The following is a 12,323-nucleotide window of genomic DNA, read 5'->3' as shown; positions in this document are numbered from 1 at the left end:
TTATAACTTATTCATCAATGGTGTTATAACTGCACATACCTCTGTCCAGCAGTCCCCTTAGATTCAGGCAAGACGCACCAAATTTCCAAGGCCTGACATCCTCCTCTGTGTGGTCGCGTGTGGATCACAGAGGACATCTAGGCCAAAAACATGGTGTAAATGATGCCGTTTCAATTTGGATATGAATGTCAAGGCTTGCGGACAATTGGATATCAACACAGGAGCAGTAAGGAGACATGTTGTGGGTTTTTTTCAGTTTTTTTTAAAATATTTTTTCGACAAAAAGTGGATTTTCCTTTCTGGGTGAACTATCCCTTTCAGGTCACACTTAAATCACACATTAGATCTTGATGAACGAACTGTTCAAATTGAAAATCATCACTGATGTACATTGTATAATTTGTTTAGAACTGAATGACATTACAACGTTCAATGGAAACGAACATCATTAACCCACTGAGGGCTGGATTCAAAACCATTTCGAAAAATAAAAATGAAAAACTGAAATCACAGGGTGATCCAACTTGCGGTAATTTCCTCAAGGCTGCTCATAATGTGGGTCAGTAGTGGGAATGGCCTCCGCGTGTCTGTATGCACTCCCAACAACGTCTGGTCAGGCTCCTGATGAGTTGGCGGATGGTGTCCTAAGAGATCTACTCCGAGACCTGGAACTGGCCATCAGTGAGCTCCTGGAGAGGCTGTGGTGGTACTTGGCGGCGTCGGAAGCCCCGATACATAACATTCCATAGGTGCTAAATTGGATTTATCCAGGAAATGCCCACTCTTGCCACTTGAGGCCTGGCATCCTCCTGCACCAGGAGGAGCCCGAGGCCCACTGCACCAGGTCTGAAGATCTCTGGGAGGATTTCATCCTGGTACCTAATAGCAGTCAAGGTACCGTTGGCTATGACAGGGAGGTCTGTACGACCCTCCAAGGATATGCCTCCCCAGACCATCACTGTCCTACCAACAAACTGGTCATGTTGGATGATGTTAAACGCAGCATAACGTTCACCACAGCTTCTAGAGATTCTTTCACGCCTGTCACATGTGCTCATGTCAAATGTCAATCGATGCTGCTTGGCTGGCAGCATAGGACCTACTAGAGGACGTCGAGCCCACATGCAGTCTGTTTCTGACAGTTTGGTCAGAAACAAGCACAGCAGTGACAGCCTGATGGAGGTCATTTTGTACAGCTCCTCCTTTTCCTAGTCGCTCAAGGAGCAGATACCAGTGCTGCTCCTGGGTTGATGCCCTTCTACGGCCCTGTCCAGCTCTCCTTGTGTAACTCCCAGTCTCCTGGTATCTCCTCCATGCCCTTGAGACTGAGCTGGGAGACACAGCAAACCTTCTTGTACATATGGATGTGTCACCCTGGAGGAGATGGACTACCTGTGCAGCCTGATTGGGCTGCAGGTACCACCTCATGCAACCAGTAGTGATAAGGACACTAAACTAGAGAGGAATCAACCAGGAAGGATGAGGAGAGAACAGCTGTCTGTGGCCACCACATGTAAAACCATCCACTTGTTGTGAGTTGTGTTGCTTTTGCCTCCATTGCACCTGTTGTCACTCTCATCTGCACCTAAGCAGGGGACATTGATTCATCACTTGTTCTTCCTGAATGGACCCATTGATCCCTGAAGTTTAACTGACATGGTGTTTTACTGCGATGATTCAGTGTTCCATTTATTCATTTGAGCGATGTGCAGAGTAAATAAAGAGGCAATACCTTATATACAGGTAAAATATATTATATACAGAGACACTTTATAATATATTAATGTAGTGCAGTTATACAGCGAATAACTTTGTTGGTCTAGTACTTTACTCTCCACCAGGTTCTTTGTTCTCCTCCTCTCTCTCTCTTTCAAAGCAGGAGACACATCTCTCTCTCTCTAGCTTTCTGTCGGTCTCTTTCTCTCTCTCTATGTATATTTCTGTCGGTCCCTTTCTCTCTCTGTGTGTCTCTCTCTCTCTCCCTCTCTCTTTTGCTGTCTGTCTTTTTCTCTCTGTCTCTTGTTTTCTGTCTGTCTGTCTCTCCTTCTCTCTGCCCCTAGTGCAGCTGCACCCGTGCTCCCCCCCTCCCTCCTCCCCCTCGCCGTGCTCTATCAGTGGGCGCATGCGCACTGGCTCCTGTGTGCGCTCCACTGTTTGCATTGTGTCTGAGCAGCCGGCGAGCTTTACTAAATATTATAACCACCGCGGCAATGTCGGGCAGGTCGGTGCGAGCTGAGACCCGGAGCAGGGCGAAGGATGACATCAAGCGGGTCATGGCCGCTATTGAGAAAGTACGAAAATGGTAAGAGGAAAAGAAGCAGGCTCGGGTTATCTAACGAGAGAAGGCTCGTTGGGGGAGGAGAGGGAAGCAGCGAGACGGAGCGAGGGATGAAAGTGGAGGCAATTTAAAGGACGCTTTTGAGAAGGGCTCCGCGGCTCTTGTAGATCAGGTGCACCGGGGCAGCAGCTGCCGTCGTCCCGGCGTCTGGCGGCTCAGTCCGACATGTAGCCGGCGTTTTTTTTTTTAACGGCAAGGGTTGAACCCAGAAGCCATTACGATGCAGTCACATGAAGCCATTGCTGTGGAGCTGGCGGCGCGGCGCGGCGCGGGTTTTTAGCGGCGAAACGTCGGACACGCGTGGCCCGAGAAACGATTCGACGACGGCGCTGTGGAGCCGGAGCACTTTAGTCCGTGCGGAGTTTGAAATGAAGCGCTCGGAGTCGCCCTGTGGGTCCGACACGGAGCAGGGCTCGGTGGGGGTGGGGAGAGGGAAGTAGGCTGTGGTGCATGGCTGAACACGTACTGTGACTCCACGTTCAACACAAGAACAAAGCGCTTTAATAAACATTAACAAACACACATGTATCTATTAAGAGGATGGCTTGGTTTTTATATGAATGTGTATAAGCCCCGCACGGTGGATGAATATATGTGATTTTGTTTTATCAGGTGTATAAATCTAACGCCCTCGGGACCGGTGGAAGTTGTTGTTCGGTGAAAAAAAAAAGTTTATAAAAATAAAATGAATGCTCAAATTAGAGATGCTTCCAGGTGGATGTAGTAGAAATTACATATGTCATCGTTTGGGGGATTTGTTTTTCTGCTCTGGCCTTTTATACATTTGTGTCAATGTGTTTTCTTTTACTGTCGCATTGTTTTGTCTCCAGCAAAATGTTTACCTGACAGTGACTTTGAGATAGTCGACTTATTGACTGATCACTAATTGATTCGTCAATTATTGAGCAGCTGCTTTACTAATCAGCGAGAATCCCAGATACCAGCTTCAGAAATAATCATATTTACTTTGTTTTGTGTCATGGTAAATTAAATATTTGAACAAATGTACTGACACAATGGAACATTTAAATATTTAACTGAAATTATTATGTAATAACTAGAGTGTGAAAATGCCAGAAGCCTCCTTCACGGCCGTTCATATTTGCCTATGTCTTTGTTTCCAGTCATGGCAAACTGAAAGCAAAATATTTAGATATGTAAGAACAAAATGTACTCATTCATATAACTTCAATAATGTGAATGTAGAAAACGTGCCAATTACTGTGGTCAATTATTCATCTACATCAGCTATTTTACAACAGATGTTCATATTGTCTGTTGCTTTCATGTTAAACTGAATATTTGTAATAAGCCAAAGACAGAACTATAGGTGTCATCGTTATTTTATTATTTTCTGGCATTTTGTAGACTTAATAATCCTTTGATCACTCAAGAATATAATTAGCAGATTAAAATAAAGTAAATATTGACTTAACCATAACTTTTATACTGATTTAATGTAGCTATATTATAATTTTCTGTTAAGAATTATTATTCAGCTCAATTAGAACGTTATATTGATGATACATAATTCACTGTTCATTCTTTGACACAAGTATTTCATGTTCTTTGTTTTCTATGGGATTGACTGTCAACTTTATCTTTGTGAAATTAGAATAGACTTTTGATTCAGGGCTCTAACTAACTAAAGTTTTATTTTCATCATTGATTACCTCACCAATTGTTCTCAAGTACTTGATGAATAAAGTGTCATGAAACAAAAAACATATAGAATCGGTTGGCATCAGTAGTGATTTTAGACTGCAGTTATAACAATATGACATTTTCCTGCCTTACAAATGTGAATATTTGATGCTTTTGTCTGTTTTCTTTTATTTTAAATGTGATAGTTTTTGGTTTTGTCAGACAAAACTATTATTTTGACAGTGTAATGATTTGCAGTTGAAAAGTGATGATTACGTTCAACTGAAGATGTGGTGAAATCAACTGAGCATGAAAACAATCTTCACTTGCAACCCAAGATAACCTCATTGTATTTGTAGTATTTTTAAACTCGTATCACTATAGAGTCCCATCAGGAATGATTTATAGAATGACTGTAGACCTTTGGGGCAGGGGGCTGCATTCATGGCGTGATTTACATTACTTCAAAAGCATCTTGATTTCAAAGTGTTCAAAGCTTCTAATATATTTCCCCCCAGAGGCTTCCATTCATCTTGTGTTCTTTTTAAATCTCATCTACAGGGAGAAGAAATGGGTGACTGTCGGAGACACGTCCCTTCGCATCTACAAGTGGGTGCCTGTGACGGAGCCCAAATCAGATGATGTGAGTTCGGCCTCCTCAGTGGCCATGACACACACTTTTAACCACATATTATCAGAACGCTTTTTTTTATTGTATGTTTTTTGATCAATTGTTGAGGATACTTTTCAAGTGGAAATGCTGCTTCTCTTGTTTGATATACAGTAAATGAAAATTGAATATATTTGATATGCGAATTGCTGTGTTGATAATGGTACTTCTAGATATGGACGTTTATGGGAATTTATCACAATTTCCCCGAAGTTTGATAGACGGGCCGATTAATCAGTTTTACAGTGAAAATAATAATTTCTGTCAAAAACATAAGCAAAGATTAACATAATGACTATTGTGTACAGAAAGTGAACAAATTGTATATTAAACAGAGACCACACTGTCAATATACAGGTCAAATACATAATTTTAACAGACTGCATAAATTAACATTTCACAATTAGGGGCTAAATCTATAAGATTTGTAAAATTGATTAAATGAGCTAAAAGGTTAAAGGCATTTTGTTCATAATGCATTCTCTTTAGTTATATAACACTTTCCAGTTCCACCATTTTTATTATTGTTTGTTTTCACATCACATTATTGTATGTTCACTAACTTTGAATGGAGAATTAATGCATTTGAATGTTGTGCTTGTCTTCTCATTGTAGAAGAACAAGAATAAAAAAAAGGGTAAAGATGAAAAGTACGGCTCTGAGTTGACGACCCCGGAGAACAGCTCTTCTCCAGGCATGATGGACATGCATGGTATGTACTGAAAGTCTCAAAGTAAAGTCTGGTGATACTTGTTTTCTATTTGTCTTGATTCTCCATGAAAAGACCAAAAGCAACGTAATGTTTGTTTGTGTCCTTTTCAACTTCTCGTCCTTGCTTCCTTGCTTCTCAGACTAAAGCCAAGTGGTTACTCCTAAACAAGTCACAAATATATATATATAAAATCTTTTAAAAACCTTGTTTGAGCTTACATGCAACAGTTGGGCTGGGTAGGTTGTAATAAATGTTACCTAAACAGAAGTACATTTTCAGAGGGAGATTAATCCATATTTGGTACTCGAAGGAGAATTTGGGTGTGTGCGTGTGTGTGTGAAAATATCAGTAGATTTTCACTGCAGGTTTTACACATATGGACTTTAATACACAGCACTCTGTGTTCTCCACTCTTAGATAGTACAGGGCTAATTGGTTTAGCTACATATGTTTAACATCTTTTTTTTTACGTTGCTGTATCTTATTTTAGAACTTGACTGTAATTCCTGTAGCATTTGTGTTTTAGTTATTTGTACTAATGCAACTTTTATTAACATTTTCTACTCTAGGTGAAATTTTACTGAGGGAATGGAAAAACCGTGTCCTATTGTATTTTGTGTTTATGGTGAATGTTGGACAACCTCAAAGTGAGAGAAACTGAAATGACTCGTATCTTTCTGTCTTTGCCAGACGACAACAGCAACCAGAGCTCGATCGCTGACTCATCCCCAGTGAAACAGGAGAACAGTTGTAGCACCAGCCCGGCCCCTGAGCCCACCACCTTGTCTCACCGTGAGAACAGCGAGACCAAGACTGACCAGAGCCCGGACAGCAAGAGGGGTCAGACAGTCACACAAATACACAAACATGCCGTACACACAGAAACACACAGTTAGTGCCCAAAATCACTCACTCATCTAAACTATTTAGTTCACTATATAGGGAGTTTGCTATTTTGTAGTGCTGTTTAATTGTTGGGTGAATTTCTTAATACCTACTAGAATGGACTTATTTTTTACCACAATGCAACGTGAACAGTAGTACACAACTGAGCATTTACCATAATGCGTTAAGCTGACAGTGCAGCAGGAACAGCTTGACCAGTACGACAAATGTAAAAAAGAGCAGAGCAGCGCATCACAGAACAAAAACTGATTCAAACAAGATAATTTTTTTTAATCTAAAAGTATTTAGGTAAGGGTAAATGTATATTACAAAGAGGTATTATGGGATTTTCCACTGGCCAACAGTCCTGCAACAATTACTTAATTGAGCCGAGTATATCAGTCCCCTAGACATGCCCATTTTATTTCATCAAGAACCATGAATTATTATCGGAGAAATCAGTGAAAATGTTGGTAAACACCCAATCTCACAGTATTGAAATGTTAAACACTGTTAAAGAAAGTAAATGAAACCTTCCGGGATCTGCCTCCTAATCTGGATCTGTAACAAAAGTTAATGGGACCTGAATCATAACTGGCCTACCACCAAGTTTCATGGTAATCCATCCTGTAATGTTGGCGTAATCTTGCTTAAAACAAACAAAAAAATCCATAAACAAACAGACATGGGTGAAAACATGACTTCCTTGGCTGAGGGAATAATGGGAATAAAGAAATAATTGTTGAAATGAGCTTCACCTCATTTAGTAGTAATGAATACTTTACATTTTAAGAATCTTATTACATTTTTATGACAATACTTACGTAGTTTTTATTCCTTCTCCATCATTGGTGCTAACATGAACAAACTTGCTTTATTTAACCACCATGTGATAGTTACATTTAAAGAAAATCCTAAATTTACTTTTTTTATTTTTGAGGGTTCCTCCTAATCCAGCTCATCTGATGGTGACAAAGTCATTTGCAAATAGAAAGAAAGTCAGATCCCACTTCCAATCAAGACAGAATTAACTGTGACACTTATACTGTGAAAATCTCATACTATTCAAACCCGTCAAGCTGCTTTCAGGGTTCTCACCCTCTGGCTTTACAGGCGCGACTGTAGTTATAGATGACGATGTTGTAACTCTCCCAACATGGCACAAGTCTGAACTGAATGTCATCCGATGAAGCTGAAAGCTGCAGCAGCATGAAAGAATTGAGACGACATTGACGTTTGGTTAAATGCTAATCTTGTCGATATATTTCTACCCCAGCATCGAGTTAAAAACATTGTTTCAGTTTCTTTTTGGATGTTGAAACGTTTCCTGGGTCTTTTCATGTTGTGCATTGAACCGATATAAATTGTTCAAGTATGAGTTTATTTTGCACGTTAAGCACTTTCAGAAGAATCCTCAGATAACCTAATGCCAACTGCAGGGGTGGATGGATGGATGATGATGATGATTTGTAGCCCAATTTTCCACTTGCTGACCGAGCCAAATCGGCATTCGATCGGCAGTGGCAGATTGCAATCAGTGAACGAAAAAAGTTTAATCTTCTCCTTTTACTAGATTTCAAGCATGCTAAATATCAGACAAATGTGTGACTAGCACAATCAATCCAGTGCAGGAATAGCTTACCAGACGTATTGCTCAGGGTTTTTGTCCTGGGGAAAGAGAGATGAAGACAGAAATGAATGAGTTTGACTCTGTACTGAATCCAGTCTCCTCATTGATTGGTCTCTTTCTGTCTTTTGCTTGAATACAGTCATGTGTCTCAGCTGGTTTCATCCAATTACACTCCATCAGACTTTGCCCTGCCCACCCACACAGTGTCCTCGCAAAACTCTAGCAGATCACTTCTGTGTGAAACAAAGATGTTGTACTGATGTGTTGCTGTTTTCCAATCTTCAGGTAAGCCCGTCCCTTCGTCAGAGACCTCAGAGAGAGCACCAAGTGCCAAGAGAGAAAGTCTGTCCCCAGTGGAGAAGGACTCTCCAGACAGCAAAGCCACTCAGGTACCAACACCTCACCAAACTTGATGACACAGCAGATCAGTTCAGTCTGTGTAGTGCTGGTCTGGACTGTTAGAGCGTCAAATTAGCAGAATAAAGATCAATTTTTTTTATCCCACTCCATTTTGACTACACTGCTACACTAACAACAAGCGGCCTCAAGCCAGTGAATGTTGAGTGGATATTTATAGTCACAGACGCAGTAGGACCTTGGCCTTCGGAGCGCTTTTGTCACGGCTTCTTTACTCAAGTGTTAATCATGTTAATGATACAACATAAATCTGTACAAAAGCCACCAGGCTTGAATCCTTGATTCCTTTATATGAATTAACAATCAGCCTTCACAGTTTGCTGACCTTATACGGTCTTTGTTTGTTCCACATAACAATATTTTGAACTACACTTCACTAAATCTAGCACGGAAAGGCTGGGAGAAGACTCTTATTTTATATGGCATCAAACCAGCGGTTATCTTGTCATGTAGAGCAGATCTGTAACACAAGAAATCAAATTAAACACAATAAAGTCAAAACACAAATAATATCAAGCAAAACATTTTACAAATCTGATGCATCTGTATACCTCACCACAATGCTTAGTCAATGCGTAGTGATGAGATATACATATCCATAACATTAAAGTTGTTTAATCTTGCTATTGATGAAACTTATATTGTGATAATTATTGATATAGTTTTATTGCCTAGCCCCGTCTGTAGGTCATGCAAAGTACCTGAGAACGGTCTAGGAAGGTATTTAGATATAATCACTGAATCTGAATGTTTCCCTACCTGTTATGGGTGGTTATGTTGGCATCAGTAAGTCAAAATTGAGGGGATTATTGCTAAGAGATCTTTTCGTTGACATAAAACTCAACATTGTGTATATTGTGTCCTTGTTTTAAAAGAAGATGTGTGTGCTATCGGAAATTACTTTATGTTGTCTGTTTTTGTCGTAGGACCTAGAGGTGGAGACCCCACCCACCAAGAAGAGCAAACTGGAGTCCTCGTCTCCGGACTTTGAGGAGAGTTAAACGTTTGGGTTGCAGAGTCATTTCTCCCCCTCCTCCCTCCCTCCCTCCCTCTCTCGCTCTCTCTGTACTTCCCTCCATTAACTCCTGATAATTTGGGGCTAATGGACATGTCGGCTCTCTTCCCTCTCCTCTTTCTCACCCCACCACTCCCCAAACTTATCAACACCGAAGGGAGAATGGAGATCTCTCTTCCTCCCCCTCTCCCTTCCACCCTGAAGGCTGCCCCCCCCCCCCCCCCCCCAGTTTGTCCCCTTCACCCTAACACTCCTCTGCCACAGAGGGAGAATGGATATTACCTCTATTCACTGGTCCCCTCCGTGCTTCCTTCCAGTTCTCCACACTTTTTCACTAATGCCAAGAGAAGCTCTGAACCCAGGCTGCAATCCCCTACGTGACCAGGGGCAGCGCTGTCAGCCCAGTCCAGCCACCGCCAGGCCAGACCGCAGACCATGACCTGCATCTGTGACTCAAAGAGTTAACGCAGGGGATCTGAGATCAGGACGAGGTTGATCCCAGACGCTGCTCTGAGGCCGCTTTTTAAATGTTTCACCGCTAAATGGTTTAGCTCAGGACAACTCGAGTGGCTAACCAGGTCTCAGATCAGCGGCTGGGGGGGTGACCACGTCATGTCAGTCCTCTCGATTCGCCTCCTGTTAGATTAATGTTCTATATTTGTTTAGGAAATGTTTAGGGTTTTTTTTCTCAGGAGGGTCAATGCACTGTTATGGTATGTCACAATCGATCACACATAGATTTGCTGCTGTAGTGGATGTCTTTTTTTTCTCTATCCATGAAAGGTTCTCCATTCACGTGTTCAATATATTTCTTACAATACAAGAAGTTAGTTTGTGGTTGGTAGTGGGGGAAGACGACGGTACTGGTTAAGATACAAACTCTTGATAGTAGTGACAGGCATAGGTAGTGTAGGTCCTGGAGGTGTGTGCCTTGAGTTGCTACAATGAAATATGTTTTAGGTCAAACAGGTTTTGAATTACAATCTTGGTGCCATGTTTTGTTTTTATGCCTTATAATCATCGCTAATCAGCTGTATCCAATATTTCTAGTCCACTTCGACAGTCTGATTTCTTTTAAAGGAATAGTTTGACATTTGTTTTCTTGCCCAGAGGAAAACAAGACTGATGCTACAGCTGGAGGTGGTTCGCTTATGTTAAATTAGCGTAGCATAAAGACTGGAAACAGGTGGAAACGGCTAGCTCGACTCAAACAGTGAAAACAGTCCTTCAACGTCTCTAATTAGGAAGTTGACACACAAAAGTAAATGAATGACAGGTTTTCTTACAAGAAGTAGGTTTTTATATGTGGTGACTTCTTGAGGAAAAGTTTTTTGTACAGACCGTTGGTGGATTTTGTTGCCTTTGGACAGAACAAGGTCGAACTGTTCCTCTGTTTCCAGTAGTCATGCTTAGATAACTCCGTTCAATATTCACCTGATTCTAATCATATTCAACCACATGTTTGAACAGTTTCATTAGAAAAGTTGGAGACGGGAACTTCAACACTAACCAGAAGTTAATGTAGTTTTGTTTCTGCTGAACATTTGAACATTTGTACAAAAACCTGGCAAGTCAGAATTCCTGGTCACTGGTATGTGTTTACTTCAGGTGACACGTTGTTGTTGTCCCCCCCCCCCCAAAAAAAAGTAGAAACGGACCAGTGTCTCAAACTGGTTTTCTCCTCTGCTCCACCATCTCGACTTGCATTTACTCACGTTGTCTTCTGTACGTGTTCTGTGTATCACTACTTATCTATGTCCTGCAAATGTTCCTGTAGCTCCCGATACACAAGGCTCCAGTCCTTTAGCTCCGACTTTGGTTCTCCTCCTCCTTCAAGGTGCTGTCTGTCGGCTGAATCCATACACGCCCTTGATTTGTGCGGACTTGAACTTTATTGTACGGATTCAGACCTATGACCTCTAATGTCCAACCTCACACATGTAAGATGTGCTTGGATTAATCAATATTTTCTCGTGAATATGGATTGAAATCAATTGAATCACCGCAAACCACCAACTTCATGACACAACAGGGGCTATAGAGGTGGAACGTGACACAGAATGACTTGATCAGATTTCATCAAATCAGCGTTCGCATGGATGGAGAGAAAAGAAAACAGTCTCAGTTAAGAGGATGGATTAGCATATACCTCATTCCCAGTCCAGCAGTGCTGGAACTTAAAATGCTATTGTATTGACATTAACAGTTAGAAACAGCATTATGTACACTCGGTTTAAGAAAAAATTCTCACTCATGTTGTAGCTCCCATCTGTTCGAGCTGATTAATTGTAGTTTGCTCAAAACTGTGCGTAAGGAAAAAAAAAAGCTGTGAGATATAAAATCTTGTATGTTTTTTTTTTTTCATGGGACCATTGTTTCACGTTAGATCTTGTACAGATTAATGGTTTGGTTTGACTTATTTATTCCATCAGTAGTGCTTGGTTTTTATCATGTCCAATGGTTTTGTTTTCTTAATAAAATTCACAAAACTTGATAGTGTTTTCTTGACTTTAAGAAAAATCTTCACTCCGAAATTATATTTCTCTTCTTTTTTCCAGGATCAGACCACTTCTGACCAGGTCTCGATTGAAATTCATTGTACTTAGACTCGTCAAATCTCTAATAGATGGTCCCAGAGAGGCCAGACACTCATTTAGACACAGTTTCAGCTTCATGAATCCACTGATGATGTAGCTCTATTCTCAAAAAAAAAATTCCAGAGTCATATGCTTCTCTGGTAAAACCTGGTCCATATTTAAACATTCCAAGTACAATTGTTTCAGATCGGGTGCTTGTCCGATTTTGTCTAGACGTGAGTATAACCTTGTTTACATTTCCTAACTTTGACTGTGGTTTTCCGACACCATCCCTGTGTGTGTGTGTGTGTGTGTGTGTATTACTCTTTCACAACAGTTGGAGGTGCAAAAAATCAATCCCTCAGCACTGTCGGATAGGTCTTATCGTATCTTTCCTCTTAACTGTTGGGAAGCTGACTGCAGCGTTATCTTGGCG

General features: G+C 41.0%; 1 protein-coding gene across 1 annotated transcript; it reads left to right on the top strand.

Annotated features, from left to right (window-relative positions):
• Window positions 1-2,153: 2,153 nt before the first annotated feature.
• Window positions 2,154-11,805, top strand: bcl7a (BAF chromatin remodeling complex subunit BCL7A). The gene is made up of 6 exons (XM_062413275.1): window positions 2,154-2,302; window positions 4,544-4,625; window positions 5,268-5,364; window positions 6,055-6,204; window positions 8,165-8,268; window positions 9,223-11,805. The coding sequence occupies exons 1-6, from the start codon at window positions 2,211-2,213 to the stop codon at window positions 9,295-9,297; spliced, it is 600 nt and encodes a 199-aa protein (XP_062269259.1). The 5' UTR covers window positions 2,154-2,210; the 3' UTR covers window positions 9,298-11,805.
• Window positions 11,806-12,323: the final 518 nt, after the last annotated feature.

Source organism: Platichthys flesus, chromosome 19 (assembly GCF_949316205.1).
Source record: "Platichthys flesus chromosome 19, fPlaFle2.1, whole genome shotgun sequence".
In the NCBI taxonomy this organism is placed as follows: Eukaryota; Metazoa; Chordata; class Actinopteri; order Pleuronectiformes; family Pleuronectidae; genus Platichthys; species Platichthys flesus.
This window is presented reverse-complemented; position numbering and strand designations above follow the sequence as displayed.